This window comes from Camarhynchus parvulus, chromosome 2, assembly GCF_901933205.1.
Source record: "Camarhynchus parvulus chromosome 2, STF_HiC, whole genome shotgun sequence".
Lineage (NCBI taxonomy): Eukaryota > Metazoa > Chordata > Aves > Passeriformes > Thraupidae > Camarhynchus > Camarhynchus parvulus.
In genome coordinates, this window is record NC_044572.1 from 45,566,088 (window position 1) to 45,582,155 (window position 16,068).

The 16,068-nt window shown below is 35.5% G+C and overlaps 1 protein-coding gene across 1 annotated transcript in view; it reads left to right on the forward strand.

Annotated features, from left to right (window-relative positions):
• KIF15 (kinesin family member 15) overlaps window positions 1-16,068 on the forward strand; it is a 33,956-nt gene that overhangs the window by 8,625 nt on the left and 9,263 nt on the right. Inside the window, exons 10-26 of the mRNA XM_030943139.1 lie at window positions 18-140; window positions 842-965; window positions 2,631-2,722; window positions 3,531-3,740; window positions 4,842-5,019; window positions 5,432-5,573; window positions 7,896-8,037; window positions 8,394-8,582; window positions 9,451-9,558; window positions 10,341-10,446; window positions 10,966-11,131; window positions 11,947-12,097; window positions 13,093-13,178; window positions 13,561-13,636; window positions 13,904-13,990; window positions 14,911-15,015; window positions 15,860-15,982. Of these exons, the coding sequence (XP_030798999.1) occupies window positions 18-140; window positions 842-965; window positions 2,631-2,722; window positions 3,531-3,740; window positions 4,842-5,019; window positions 5,432-5,573; window positions 7,896-8,037; window positions 8,394-8,582; window positions 9,451-9,558; window positions 10,341-10,446; window positions 10,966-11,131; window positions 11,947-12,097; window positions 13,093-13,178; window positions 13,561-13,636; window positions 13,904-13,990; window positions 14,911-15,015; window positions 15,860-15,982 (2,208 nt within the window). The remainder of the gene's footprint in view (window positions 1-17; window positions 141-841; window positions 966-2,630; window positions 2,723-3,530; window positions 3,741-4,841; window positions 5,020-5,431; window positions 5,574-7,895; window positions 8,038-8,393; window positions 8,583-9,450; window positions 9,559-10,340; window positions 10,447-10,965; window positions 11,132-11,946; window positions 12,098-13,092; window positions 13,179-13,560; window positions 13,637-13,903; window positions 13,991-14,910; window positions 15,016-15,859; window positions 15,983-16,068) is intronic.

A 16,068-nucleotide genomic window follows, 5' to 3' on the forward strand; every position in this document is an offset into this window, starting at 1 on the left:
TCCATGTTTTTAAATAGGATTCCCTTGGTGGTAATGCAAAAACATGTATAATTGCCAATGTTCACCCAGGATCCAAGTGTTTTGGTGAAACACTGTCCACTCTTAATTTTGCTCAGAGAGCAAAGTTGATTAAAAACAAGGTAAGAAAATCAGTTAATGTCTTTATTGTAGCAAGAGACACTTTAACTTACATATCTGCAAGCAAGGTAGCTTCACTGAAGTACTCCTGTGTTTTCACTAATTTAAGTTTATTTAGCTTATTTGAAGACATTAATTTACTTTGTGATTTTTTTTTAAGACAGATTGTTTTTGAAAAGGGCTTGTTTCCTCTTGGTTAGGAATAAAGGACAACAGCTGGACACTAAGTAATGGCTGCACACAGCTCTTATTCATTGCTTGCTCTCAGAGCACTTCCTTACGAAAAAGTAAAAAGTAAATTATACAAAAAATGCAAATTGACAAAAAAAACGTTCTGATTCAATGTTGTTTCTGTTCACTTGTTCTATATTAATTCTAGTGCCCAAAATGTAATTTTTCATGAGTGGTTGTTTAAATGCATGCTGGTATTTAGCTGAAACTGCCTGTGATGTATACTGCTTTGTTGGTAAAGAAGGTCCAGACACAATTCTGCAAACACATTACATTTTTTAACATCTAATTCCACCTGAAGTGCAACTTGCTGATTTCTCAGTGAATGGAACTTTGCTTTTTCAAGGAATTCTTCCTTTTCTAAGATGGAAGTGGTTCTCAGTAATTTTACTGGTTTGCATTCTTTGAGTTTTCTCTTATCATGTAAGATTTTTATTTATACCTTTTCCTAATTTTCTCCTATTTATTAAAGGCTGTAGTAAATGAAGATACACAAGGAAATGTGAACCAGCTGCAAGCTGAAGTCAAGAAGTTGAAAGAGCAGCTTGCTAAACTTACTTCAGTGCCATCTGTGTGCAGTATTTCTGTATCACAAGGTAAGAGTTGGAGGTGAGGGAGAATTTGCTACTTCTATAACCCAGAAGGTTGGGGACCTTCATTAAGTTTCTGAACAATTAGCATTTTTGTAGGGACTGAGGTACTGGGATCATATTTTGCTTTTGGTTTCTATTTCCTGTACTTGTTCTGCTACCTTGCAGAAATTGTTAATGTGGTTTTATTTTCTTCCTCATAAGTTTGGGTACTGGACTATGGTTTTATTATATGATACCTAGATATGCTTCCACTTCTTAAGATCTTTGCTGCCTAATCCTTTAAGTAACCAAAAGTTTGCATGTTATTCCTTGTACATTTTAGTCAGAGGGAAGGCACAATGTTGCATTCTTTCTATCGGGGCAGGATTTTCTTCCCGCTTTTCCCTTTTTGCCCCTTCCAGAAGAACCTAAGAGGGATGCTTACTTTCAACAGACATTTGATTTCAATATAAGGTGGAAATAGGGTTTTTAGGTAATCTTCCATAAGTTTCTCACTAGGCCATTTTATCTGCAATACAAATCTCAGCAGAGCTTTCCAGTCTCTCACTGAAATGCGCTGCTTGATAACGTTTGATTGCAAGGTTGTAAACTTTGTCTTGTAGCTTACTGTTTTTGTGAGTCAACTCTTTCCTGACCTTGCCAAGAAATAGAAGATACAGCAGGAGAAGTTATGATGCAAGTTAGAAAGTCTTGTCTAATATAAAGCATCTGGGCTTGAGTTTTCCCAAGGAAAAAGTACTTCTATGTTAGCATACAAGTTCAGCCAGTAAAAACAGGTCAGAGATGAGGTAGGACACTGAATCATGGTTCATAAATATATGAATATTGACAGAGGGCTCAATGTTTAGACCCATGATAGAGTTCTGAGGGAAAACAAGTGATGATGGTTAAGCACTGAGGAGGACTTTTGAAAAGAACCAAATATATCAGAGCTGTGTTTGTTCTGTGCAGTTAAATTATGTTTGCAATACTCAGTCACAGAAATACAAAATCTGCTTTTTATGTGTTTCAGAAACATGATGGCATTTTTAAATATTTTAAATCATTATAATGTAGCTATCATGCACATAGATACTATGGTGATTACTATTCCATAAATAAGTATACTTGCCTGTATTAGAACATTCAGACATGCTATTTTGAATTAATTTCTAAGTGGATTATTAAGCCCTCTTAATCCCTTGTGTGGACACTTTCCTTCCAGATTAAGCCACTAATTGTCCACATAATTCAAACTTATTTTCCTAAAGTTCCTTCTCATAAACCAGTCAGTCCACTTTTAATATGTACAAACTGTACTAATAATGACTTAGTGTTATCAAATTAATTTCTGAGGGATTTTGCATTTTATAGATATGCTTAGCTGAACAGACTGATTCTTTTACTTTTATTAAAGTCCACTGCAAGGCTGTTTAATGCTTGAACAACTTTGTTAATTATACAATTATGTAAATTAGCTCTGTTCTTTATCAACACTTGCAGGTGACTCGGAATGACTGTCTAAACAGTGTGCTGTGGGTATGGCACATGATCTTTGTGGAAGAATTACACTGTTTAAAGAATTTATTTGAATTTACTTTACACAACTGTCATGTTATAAATGTAGAAAAAGCCGTCTAAGTGGTGTTTTAATAAATATGGCATTTGTTTCTTTGACTTCCCCTACAGATGCTGTTGAAAAAGGGAAGAGCAACATAAATTACATGAACAACTTTCTTGAAGCAATGTTGTTCTGGGAGAAATCAGAAGGTGAAAAGAAGGTAAGAAAACACTGATATTCTTAAGTGCATTCAGTGTCCTTTCTGGTGAGAGACCAGTGAGCATATTGAAGCTGACTCTCTTAATGATTTTCCTTGATTTTGAATAAAAATACCCTGTCCAAATATAACAAGGTTTCGTAACAAGAGAACTTAGTCAAATGACATTTAAGGTAACATCTGTAGTGCTTAAGGACAATGGTTTAGTAGTGGACTTGGCAGTGGTGGATTAATGGTTGGATCTGATGATCGCAAAACTCTTTTCCAACTGAAATAATTCTATGTTTCTCTTCTGTCTTTCAAATTCTGACAAGCCATAGGATATCTTTGATAGTATATTTAATTTTAAGGGGTGAGGGCTTTATTGGGGTTTTCTAATTTAAAAAAATTGAACACAACAAGCTTCTGTTTTGCTGAATTTTGAGTAGTTTAATCAATGGTGTGTTTTTTGAAGCAAAGTCCCAGTCATTCTCATTTTATTGTTCTTTGGTCATGGTATAGTACTGAAACAGACAAAATGGACTTTTTTCCTAAAGAAAATTAACTGAAACAGGCACTCCAGTGATGTGCATCTGAGGTGCTTAACAGAATACTTACTCTACTAGATCATATTGGAGTTTCTAAGTACAATTTTTGCAACACATGTAATTTTGGTTCTTGATATGAGCTGTTGCTCTCTACAAATCTGCTAAAAATAGTCTGTATTCACAAAATTACTGTCAACTGAGATTTTGCATGATTTGTCTGCCTGACATTTGTATGTAAGATGTGCGCCTTAAAAATTCACTAATCTGTCTATGTACTTTCTAAGAATTTATTAGAAAAAGTGGCACAGCTAGAAGAGCTGTGTGCCAAGAAGGAAAAATTTGTTCAGTCCAATAAAATGATCGTTAAATTCCGGGAACACCATATTGTTCGCTTGGAGAGGTTGCATAAAGAAGCTGGTGGAATGTTATTGCCAAAAGAGCAAGATGATCTCCTCAGTGACTTGAGGGAGGAAGTGCAGATACTCAGAGAACAGGTAAAGTCTTTGTCTTTTCTTTTCTGGAACAGTTTTTTTGCGTGTGAGACAGCTCATATGTTGTAGTCCTGTGATGGGTGAATAAAGGCTTTTTAGGAAGGTTAAGCAGAGGATGGGGGATGGGTTCCCTTACAGAAGCATCTCAAACACATGGGGCTTCCTTATAGAAGAGACAAGGACTGGGTTTAGAGTTTGACTTTGCCTAAGAGGAGAGTTTAGTAAGAGTGATATTGTGGTGGGAGCTTGCCACAGGCCACCTGATCTGGGTTAGGCAGAGGACCAGGTTTCTTTTCAGCAAGTCAAGGAAGTCTCCAAATCACAAATCCTCATTCAGATGGCAGACTTCAAGCTCTATGACATCAGTTGAAATAGAAAGACAGCAGGATGGCAATAATGCTGTGGGTTTTGAAAGATAAGACACATGCCAGGTGGACGTATAAAGGGGGATGTGTCCTGGAGCTGTTTGAAGAACAGCTTTGGGTTATTTAGGTGTCTGGTAGGTGTGGTGTCATTTGTGAGGCAGTTTTGAAGAACAAAGAAACCCAAGAGAGAAGGCAAATTCTCGACAATTTCCTCCAACACAAGGAGGGAAGAGGAGTAAATGTCTTGGCAGAGTAGCATAAATCTGTAGTTCATAATTGAACTTCAAAGGAAAGGGAGGAGGAAAAGAAACAAAGTTCAGGTCAGTCCTTTATTGACTACAGAAACATTACTATGGCCTGCAAGGAAGATTCCATTACTATGGTGTTGAGAAAGCCAAAGTTTAAAGTTGGAAGATTCCATTACTATGGTGTTGAGAAAGCCAAAGTTTAAAGTTAAAATGGAAAAGGGTATCGAGAGCAGCAAGAAAAGCATCTTACTGCTTTATTACCAGTAAAAGAGTAAACACATAAGATGTAAACTCACTATCTTGAGTGTATATTCCAAGGCAGTAAGAAAATTAACCAAAGAAAAACTGAGTAGTTTTAACCACTGTGGGGAATGCCTCTTTTCCTTTTCTATTACAGTTTAATCCTTATTAAAGGTAGTAGAGGAACAGCTAGATAGCTATAGCATTGTCTGGAAAATAAAAACTGTTGAATAAAACATTGATTACCACAGATGGAACAACACCCACGAATTGCAAAATATGCCATGGAGAACCATAATCTCAGAGAGGAGAATAAAAAACTTCGTTCTTTACAATCAGTTAAAAAGGCCCAAGAAATTGATGCTCAGACCATTGCAGAGCTAGAAAAAGCTTTTTTGGAAGCTTCAGCCACAGAGAAAAGTACTAAAGGTAAAAATATGCTAATGTTTTCCAGATAAATGTGCTTACTGTGTTTCTGCTGTGTGCAGCATAGTGTTGAAAATGTCTGTCTTGATGTATTTTTGCCTTCCTCAAAGTGGTACCTGAAGACTGATAAAACAATTTCACTTAATTGTGTTCATGTCGGCCTTCCAGCAATAGGGAATTTTGATTTGCATCTTGTGAAACTCATCTATAATCTCATTTTGTGCTCCTTAATTAGCATGAAGACTGCAGTAATATTAATTATTACTGGGTTTTGTGTGGGCTGTTGCCAGTACCTATTTTTGTCAATCTCAATTGCTGCTGTGCTGTTCAAAAGCTGATAAACACTTTCATTCTAGTGAAACTTTAGGTATTTGAGCTGCTGTGTGATTTCAGAGGGTCTGTGTTTGTTCTTTAGGTCACCGCTTACATTCCAGCACCATGTCAGTGGAAGGCAACTCGCTGGCATCTGTGGAAAGGCTGAAAGCTCATCTGCTGCAGACCCAAGCTGAACTGGCAACTTCAAAGCAAGAATACGAAGAATTTAAAGAGCTAACCAAGTGAGACAAAACAGTATTGAAATATCTGTAATTAAGTGGTTTTAAGTCATTATTCATATCGATTTTTGAAAGACTCAGATCCTGATTATACCAGCTAGGCTGGTTCTTTGCATGTAAGAAAGGGCCAGCTTGAGGATAACAATATGCACACACAGGGTATGTTCCTGTTGAACTCGCTAATTCCCAGACTAGGGAACAGCCATCGTTAAATCTGAAGGTACATCTGCACTGCTGCAGGTTTTCTTGTCTTTTCCAAAGCCACTCTTGATAGCAAGATGCAGAAAAATGCTTCACACCATGCAGGAGATGGACATACCCTTTAGTTCTGGTAGTCACCTCCTTAACAGCGCTGCGAGAGTTTGGCTTAGTTTCCATGCAGAGCAGATGTCTTCAGTAATTGAAATAAATCAGGTGGAGGTACTGACAGGAAGTAGGAGTTGATGGGATAGGGGAGAATGAGAGGGGTATTTGGGGGTTTGGTTTTTTGCAACAATAGTTTTTAATATAATCACTTAAAGTCTGCAAGTTTGAATCAACATAAATGTAGAATCCAAGCACCTGAGAAAACTGGATGACCTGTTTGTTAATTTTTTATCTCAATTTCAAAGATTTTTAAGAAGGCAATAAAACTGTTATCTTGAGACTTGTTATGGGAACAAAGGTTTAATTCAAATCAGAGCCAAGACATGGTGTCAGTAGTACATTTATATCCATTATATCCATAAACATGAGGTAAGGCTCTACTTTGCCCTTATTAATGTAGTAAAGAATTTACTGTCATTGTTCTCCTAGAGGGCATCACAAGATAATGGGAATGGCCTCACTAATACCTTCAGTGTTCATATGCATGTGAATAATACATTACTTCACTTGATTAACCCCATTTCTGAAAAATTCAGATCTTGTAACTGCAGATAGAAGAAAAATAGCATTTCCAGCAAATGTAATGCAAACCTGGAAGGCAAAAGGGACTGATCTTTTAAAAATTTATTTTAATTGTACCTTACAATGTTGCTTTCTGTTGATTTCAGTGAAATTAAAGTGCAATTCTAAAAGCATCAGGCACAGTTTTGCCTCCCCACTTATATTTTTACAAAGCAAAATACTTATATTTTTACAAACTAGCTTTTAATATCCTTTTTGCTCTTTTAGGCAATTGTACAAATCTGTATTTTTATTGTTAGGTTTCTGTGTAGCAAATCCTATGAACTTTATAAATAATAATATTATGATCTACTGAGATTATCAATTCAGCAGTCCATCAATTGTTCCATATCATTAATTGCAGTAATCTCTTTCTATTTTTATATCTTGATTACTTTATTTTTCTGCCCATTAAATAGATTTCTATTTTATGTATTCCATGTTTTGTGAATGTCTTACTTTCTTGTTAGTATGTATGCACCTTGTTATCAATTACCAACATTTTCTTGGTGGAGTGCAGTCAAACACAAATGTGGTTTTCAGCCTTTGGAGTCACTAAATTTAAACTTGTTTCCAGTTTCAGAGTGACAAACTTTACATACAGGTTACATATGCTGTAACTGAATAAAAGTAGAGTAAAATAGCAATTTCATAAAAACAACATATGCTAATTTTTCTGCTGTCCAATTGCAGTCAGAACTTCTACTCTGTTCCCTAAGTGTTGCTGCAGATGCCAAGAGCATGAGGGAAAATGATTGCATTAAACTGCCAAGAGATTAAATAGTATGTTTCCATTTGTGCATAGACTTTGACCCTACCATTATGACAGTAATGGCAACTATCACAGTAAAGCATGTAGCTCTGCAAAATACCTAGTGAAAATTATTCCTAAATTTCTGCTCAACTGTTGGATTTCAGCTAAAGTACTCTTAGAGGGAAAAATAATCTTAACAGAGCAGCACTTTAAAAAAAAAAGTCTTTAAAGGATTTTCTTTAATCCTGGCAAGCTCCAGTTTAGACTTCTCATATAACTGGATAACATTTTTAAAGCTTAAACCCATATTGGTATGGGTGATATCACTTTCTCATAAAAGGAACTGCAGAGCTCTCAGCTTATTTCTTACTATGTAATGGATTTTTTTTCTGACATGTTTAGTTATCCATCTGCTTGCTTCATTATGCAGGCACAAATAAGCTGCTTAGCTTTTTAATTTTTTATATGTTATTTTTTACTTTTTAATACAGCAGTAGTGGCTTTCTTCTCAAAATAATGCATTTTGGTGTTCGGCTAAAAGTTCAGCTGCAGTTTTCTCATTGGCAATACTGCAGTGTATCCTTACTGATAGGAAGGCATACTCATGGAGTCATTTTGACAGTAGCAAAATACTTCCTAAACAGGAAAAAACAGATGGAACTGGAATCAGAGCTCCAATCCCTTCAGAAAGCCAACCAACATCTTGAAAACATTCTGGAGGCAACCAAAGCACACAAGCGCCAAGAAGTCTCTCAGCTCCATAAGCTACACAGAGAAAGCCTTAAGGTATGAGAATAAGTTTATTTAAGGCCATGCATACTTACTCCTGAGTTGTGCAAGAGTACAGACTGTCATTTGTGTGATCCCTTAGCCTAACTAGTTTTCTGGAATGTTCTCCCTATGTGATAAACCAAATAGGCTACTCTTTGTTCTAGAGTATTAACTGAATGGCTGCTACTGACATCAGATGACAAATCTGAAGAAGTAATAGTAGTTCAGAACTAGCCACTTGAAGTATTTTATTTAATTATTCTGCTTATAGAATTCAAAAAATACAATACCACAATACAATACCAAAAAATACAAAATTTTAATTTAATTTTACAGTTAAAATAAAGACTGCTTTGTAATCTTTGTAACAGAGCATAACCACTCCAACTAGAGCTTACCAGCTAAGGTCTCGCCTTGTGCCGCGAATAAGCCCAGATTATAATTTTGAAGATTTTCAGCATTCTGAAGAGATGATGGATGACATTCTAAAAGAGCCAGTTCCTCCAGAGATGAGTGAACAAGCATGTGAAGCCATTGCTGAGGAGCTCAAAATGGCACAGGTGAATGTTCTGAATAAAAAGTGAAGTGTATGTGCAACTTTACAAAAAAGCAGGCTTTGCCATGAAGTACCTCCCCTGCACCAAGCGCATTTTGATTTGCATGGGAAACTGAAGCCTCTCATTAATACTTAACACTAAACAGTTCTCTATACATTGTACTTGAAAGAGGATTTACAACAAAAATACTGAAAGTGATTTGAAGGTTGAATAAGTAGTTTGTTGCAGGATGTTCATACTTTTTTCTATTTAAACCTGATAACTTGTCTCTGAGGAATCCTCTTTATAAGTTGACAGCTACATTTGGAACAGTATACAATCTTAATATATAATACTGCATTATTTGAAGAAACCTGCCAAATAATGCTTGTCCACCATTATACATTGTCTTGTATCTTTTCTAGTGGGCAGGGAAGGTCTTTTGTCACATAGAAGAACACTACAAATTTATCTGAACTACTCTCTAGAAGCTGGAGCTAACTTCAGTGCATGAAAAACCCTGGCACAGCAACCAAAACCCCTCTTTGATGCTTACCATAGTACAGAAATCCTGTAAAAAGTTTAGTGTATGTTTTGAATATTTTCTTTTTAGAGCCTTATTTTTCCAAGATAATCATGTGTCTGAAAGCTAAGTGTTTTTTGGATTCAGTCCTTGTATTCACTGATGGATTTTCTTGTGTTTTGTTAAGTTAGAAATAGGAGAAATCAGCTACTTAAGATACCAGCTGATTTTTTTGAGTTTTCTGTTGGTTCAGGTCAGAAAAATAGAAACTTGTTGACTTTCTATATTTAATAAGCACAGACTGCCATATGGCATGTGAAAAAAAGTGCAAGATGGGTGCTCTAATTTTGAGTGTCCGTTGTGTCACAGGAGCAACTGAGCACAATGCAGACAAAGCTGGATGAAGAAGAAAGCAAGAATATGAAACTCCAGCAGCATATTAATAAACTGGAGCATCACTCTGCACAAATTCAGGAGGTGAGAGAACAATGTAATACAGGGCTCATGTAACTATCATACAGTCAATAGTGCTGTGTTGTCTGGTGAGGGCTTGTAATGTTACTTGCATTTTCACAAATGTACATAGCATCATAACTCAGGGCTGTGAGGGAAGATAAGGATTTAAAATCATGGAATAGTTTGGTTTGGTTTAAAGGTCATCTAATCCAACCCCCCTGGAGCTGGAGTAAGCAGAGAAGGTTCATACAACATAACACTGCAGTTTTGAGTTTGGTTTTGTTGCTTTAAATCTTGTGAATCCAAGCCTGCTTGAGCTTCAATATAAGCAAATAAACACTGTTTTGGTTGGGTTTGGCCAACTTCATGATTTCTAGAAAACAGCTATAGCGACAAGGAAATTTTAAACTTTGGAATGCTGAAAATACTCATCTCAGTTGGAACGATGTATCAGATATTTGCAAGTCTTGCTTAATTGCTAGGGTTGGTTTATCTTAGAAAAGGAAATAAGGCCTGTATTCTTTCCAGATCAGTCTCACTTCTGATATCTGTGATATCAGCTCCTAAGCTGTGGGTTCCTTTTAAATGAACTTTTTAGATAAGGTCATGTATTCAGTTATAGAAGTTATTTTGTCCTTGGACTTTGAGGGATTTCAGAGTCACCAAATACTGAATTTAAAGAAAAATGTGTTTGTAACCAGTTGATGAAATGCTTTAATACATCATTATATTATTGTTACAGTGTGTGTCCTACCCACTCCCACACTTCCTTCTATTTAAAAAATTTTACTTTTCTTTTCAAGCTTCTTTCATCTGAAAGGAATGACTGGAGTAAAGAGCGCCAGGAGCTCCATGAACAGATAAAATCACTTGAAAAGCAGCTTCAGGAAAGTCAAAACAATGCTGATTGTAAGTCTTTGTAATACTAAAATTTCATTAAAAGTTTGGAGGTGTCTTACTGTTTTAAATCAACAATAGCATGTGCTGAGTAACTATTTGGGGTGTTAGACATACTGGTTTGATTTTCTTTTTTTTTTTTTTAATAAAGAAAAAATCTTTAATACTTGCATATCATCTTTGCCTAGTCTTGCACAGTATACAATATTCAAAATGGTTCTGTCTTTGAATGTCGAGGTGGTACAAGATACAGTATTTAAAATGAAAATATTAAATAAAAACAAAGGATTAAACCTCTATTGTCTATGGAAATTACAGTGATATTGTCTGGAATGCTTTTGATTCACCTTTCAAGTCAGTGTTTTGTTGACCCTTTCCATTCATGAAGCCTTTCTTTGTGTGACTTTCAAGATTAATTCCACTGAAAACATGCAGGGCTTTGTGATCCCAGCAGGTTCTGTAGCATTCTGTGTCCTATATCTAACACTGTTTTCCAACTAACATGTAAATTATTTTGGCTTTTTTTGACAGTATTGACAAGTGAAGTCCATGACTTGCGCATTGTCCTGCAGTCTGCAGACAAGGAGCTGTCTGATGTAAAACTGGAATATAGTGCCTTTAGGGAAAAGCAAGAGAAAGAAATAAGTCAGCTTTCTGGTAGACATATGGATGTACAGTTCCAGCTGGACAGTGTCAGGTATGTTGGCAGTTTGGTACAATGCCTTGTCATCCCTTCTGGATGCATCCAGTGATTTAGTCATCCTGTCCTGTGAACTTACACTTCCTTTGCTTGCTTGCTTGTTTGTTTGTTTGTTTGTTGGGGAGGGTGTTTGGTTGTTTGTCTGTTCTTTCATGCCTATTTCAGGCAACATGGTGGAATTATTAGAAAGGAAACAAAATGTGCCTGCCTTAATTTTGCTTTCCTATATCATTTTTTCATTAAATAGGATATATCTATAAATTTGCTGCTCTCCAAAAGTTAAGTGGACAGTTTGTCAGTCTGGTCACATGAAGCAGGTGACATAATGATGCCACTCTAAAAATTACAAGCAGAAAGAAATCACAAAAAATAACTGGTTTGAGTATCAAAGCCAGAAAAGCTCATTTCCTTGTCTGCAATAATTGCCATTATCATCAGGAGAGGATAATCAGTATGATTTTTAATTACTAATGTGGTTTAGTTATGTTGGGTTTTGTTGCTGTTTTGTTTAGTTTGTTTTGTTGTGCTTTGGTTTTATGTTTTGGGTTTGTTTTTTGTTCCTGGAAAACTACACTACATTTTGTATTATAGCAGGTCATGTCTTAGCTGAAGTAATTGAGTGAGGCATTGTAAGACCAGGAACCTGGGACTGAAATGAAATGCTGTGGTTGTATTGGTGCATTCTGTGTCTGTTTGGAGAGTATTCTTTCCCTCTGTATATTATTTGAATATTTTAAAATACAGTTGATTGGAGTATTTTTATAAGGACACAAACCCTTACTAGATTATTTGGTCTGGGTTTTTTTATGAAGGCTAGAACATGAAAAGATTCTTGAAGAAAAGGCAAGCCTGCAGGATGACTACGACAATTTGCAGGAGGTGGCCAAGTTTGAGACAGACCAGCTGAAGCAACAACTTGAGGAGGGGAAGCAAGAAGCAGAAGCAATGAAAACTGAGCTGAGTGTAAGACAGTCAAGGATTTTAAAGGACTTGATTATACAGAACCCAGACTGCCTAATTTCTATTATTTTATCACTGATAACATTCCACAGTAGTAATAGGTTTCTTAGTGATTTCATTTGGAAGATATACCCAAATTCTTTTTCCAAACTTAGTGCAAGATTTTTGCAACCACAGGCTATCAGAAATATCCAGTAGCATCATGAATAGTACGTTTTTAGGCTGAAGAAATTGCTCTGGAAACGTTGAGGGAGATGGGTTAATTACTAAAGGAATAAGATGCTTCTTTGGAAAAGAATCTTGACATTGAACTGCTGAGATGACTTTTTATCTCAGGGCTAGTCAAGACTAGCCTAATTATTCTATCTTTACAAAGCAGTTTCTTAAAAATTTTCATAGTGGATGTGATTTTGTTAAAATGATCTATGGCTTGTGGTGGATCAGTGTGCTGCAATTTAGTTGATACTGTCCTTGAAAGCTTTTCAGACTGCAGTGACTGCAAAACAGCAGCAAGGTTGCTCAAGAGATTTTGCAAATAATTTTGCTTGTGTTGGTATGTGGTGCCTGCTCGGCAAGTTTCATATAAATTTTCCTTGTTAGTGTTTAAGAGAATGCTGGCAGATTGAATATTCCTGGTTTAAACTCTGTATATTTCAGTATTTTGAACAAATACAGAATTTTAAAATGCCCCCAAATTAATCTACAATTGAAATTCTAAATTTTCCCTTCACAGCCTTGGATATTGAGGAACATCATAGCTATATGAAACTATCATTAATTGCAGGTGAAAATATTCGATTACTTAATATAAATAAGAGTTTACTTTTCAACGTCTTCAGGACAAACTAAAGATCTTCCAGTTTCCAATTAAGGTTTTCTGGGGTGGTTGGGTTTTTTTCAGTCATCTTAAGGATTTGTTTAGGTTTTTATTTTGTTAAATTGCTTTAGAGACCTTATATTGTAACTTCTTATAGCAAACATATATTTTGATATTCTAGAACCTTTTGCAGCTTCTGAAAACAGAAAAAGAACATAATGAAAAACTAACATTGCAATTACAAGAAGACAAAGAAAACAATTCAAAGTAAGTTTTAATTAGCAGTGGGGTTTCTTTTCATCCGCCCTCATTGGTACTATATGTTGTATTCAGATGGGGTTCCCATTTGTAGAGGCGTTTTTCTCCAGATGGGTTTTTTATTTCATCCAAATCAGAACAGCAATTCATTTTTATTTAAAGTAATTTCATTGTATAGTTTTTCATGTCAAAGATAAAATTCTGCCACTGGTAGCAGTGTAAGGCTAGTAACTAAAGTATTAGACTTTTGTATAGCACTGGGAAGGTGATAACTGAAGAACTTAAGAAAATTAAGTGCAAATAAAATAAACTCATATCACTTTGTTCTTGGTAAAGTTCTCTTACATTTCTAGTGAGAAATATAATCAAAATATGTTTTTATTTTTACCAGGGAGCTGTTGAAAGTACTTGAAAAGGGACAGGTGGAGAAACCATTTTCAGAATTGGAGACACAGTGTGAGCAGCAGGTACAATAGCAGATTTGAATATGTGAATTGTGTGTTCGTGGCTTTCCTTGGGCATTAATAACAATTTTATTGGTGTACAGACTGTTAGCTTGATTACCAGCAAAATAAATGTAGAGTAGCTCAGGCTACATATTGTTTTGTTAAGCTACTGGTTAATTTTTTAGGTAAGGTTAACAACTTACTTCCTTTTTTTTTCCATGACTTGGTACTATATAAAATACAATAAAGGTAGTGAAGACATTCCTTCACAAATATTATTTCCTCTAGGAAGCAAAACTGAGGACATTGGAACAGGAGCTGGCTGCTGCCGAAGAGACTATTGCTTCTTTGAAGAAGACAAATGATACAGATAAGGTTTGGGCTTATTTCTGTTCTGAACTATGTTCTGTAGTAGAGATGAAAGACCAGAGCCTTCCTGTGCTGCTTAATAATTTTGTGCTTTTAGGCAATCCTGGCTATATAGCCAAGTACTACTTTTTCCTAGCATGGAGTTTGTAGGGAGGTAGGAAACTGGTATGCATTTAGAGAAAAGACAAGTTGACTGAAGGTTAAACAAAAAAAAAAAGAAGGTAAAACTGTCTACTGAACATTCAATGCCTAACAATACATAATTCCCCAGATGATTAACAGAGCCTTCAAGTCAGGGCTCTATTGTAATGGGCAGATGGAAAAGCTAAGAAAGGTGTTGTAAGAATGTGACTATGTGTCACATTATTAGGAAAATCTAAACACTTTTTTATGTGAAGACTGTTGTAGTATGAAAGCTGAGTTCCCCTAGTGCAAGCATATTTGCTGTCTATAAAACAGGCACAAGAAATCACACGGTGTGTTTACTGCCTGGCATGATGCAATGGTAAGCATTGCTTTTTCCATCATAAACCCAAATATCTGACATGCATAAGGTCAGAATCACCTGGTATTGTCAGTGCAGTGGTGTTTCTTGAATGTGCCTTTTTCCATTACAAACAAACATACCCTTAAATTATAGTAGTTCTGTTCTCCTATTAGTAAAGCATTACTAAGACTAAATCAGCAGGCCAGTCTTCTCTTCTAAGAAACACTGCAGGTTATTTAGCTCTTTCTTTAAGTGCTTAGAACAAAAGCCAGTGATTTAGCAAAGAATTTTCTGTTATTTTTATATGTGCAGTTTGAGGACTCATTTTCACCTGATTGATTACAGTTTGGGATTGACAAATTATATATCAAAAAAGTCCAGTTATACATTATATGGATTTTATATGTATTTTATCAGGATTAATTTTTTTATGTTGCAGGAAGTTGTAACTGACTTGATGAGACAGATCCAGGAGCTGAGGTCTTCAATTAATCATAAAACTGAGTCCATAGATGGGCTGACAAGAGAGCTCGAGGATATAAATGTATGTTCTGTCATTTTGAAGGACGTGGTATCGTTCTTTAGAATGGGATGCAATGGCATGTCTAATCACAGGTCTCAAACAGTATAACTTGCTGCAGTGTTTTAGAAGGAAACTTCTTTGTTTTGACATGTTGAAATCTTCTGAACATTTTATGCCTAAGGCTGTCTCAAAAAGTGAACCCTCTCCACGTGGTGGGTAAAAAACTGTGTCTCTAAAGGGACCTATTCACATCCTGTAAACCCCACTCAGCTGACAGTCACATTTAGATTTTCTCAGAAATTGGCAATTTAAGACCTCAGCAATTGAAGCTGAATTGTAAATTCATTTTTGATGGAGTGAATTTTTATGTTGCTGGCATTACTAGGTTCTACATCTGAAAACAAGTATAAAGAACTAAAACTGTGTATTTGAATAACTATGAATAAATATGATGCCTCTGCTTTATTAAAATAGGTCTGGTTTGAAAACTGATAGAGCAATCAACAAAATGCTTTACGTGATATATTATGTGTGAATGCCAAAGGTTCTATAGAAAAATGTTGATGAGACAGATTTCTAAATATGACTATCTCTTTAATAATGGTTTTAGTGGGTAAGATATATTATGGTGGCTAATTCACATTAATAATCTTTTTATATCATTCTGGCAACTAATCTCTACAAACAGTTTGTATGATTTAGCAAGTAAAATATATCATTCTGGTTTTAGTCATTGACACTAATTTCTAAATGTAATTGTCATCAAAAGATTTGGGATGTACATTTATCTGGCTTCTGTTTGCCAACTTTACCTGATAATATGTTTTTCTAAAATATTTAAAATCTGATTGAATGATTTTTGTAGTACAAGTATAATATTGTTCTGGCTGCAAAAGAAGAAAGCACGGGAATCATAGAAGATCAGGAAAAGAAGATTGAAGAACTGAAGGAAGCTTTGGAAGGAAGAGAAATAGCTGATAACATTGAGGTAAAAACATTAATGTTGGTGTATTATGATTATTTGTTCAACCAGACCAATTGGATGTGGTTTTGCTTAAAATGCTCATGTAAAAC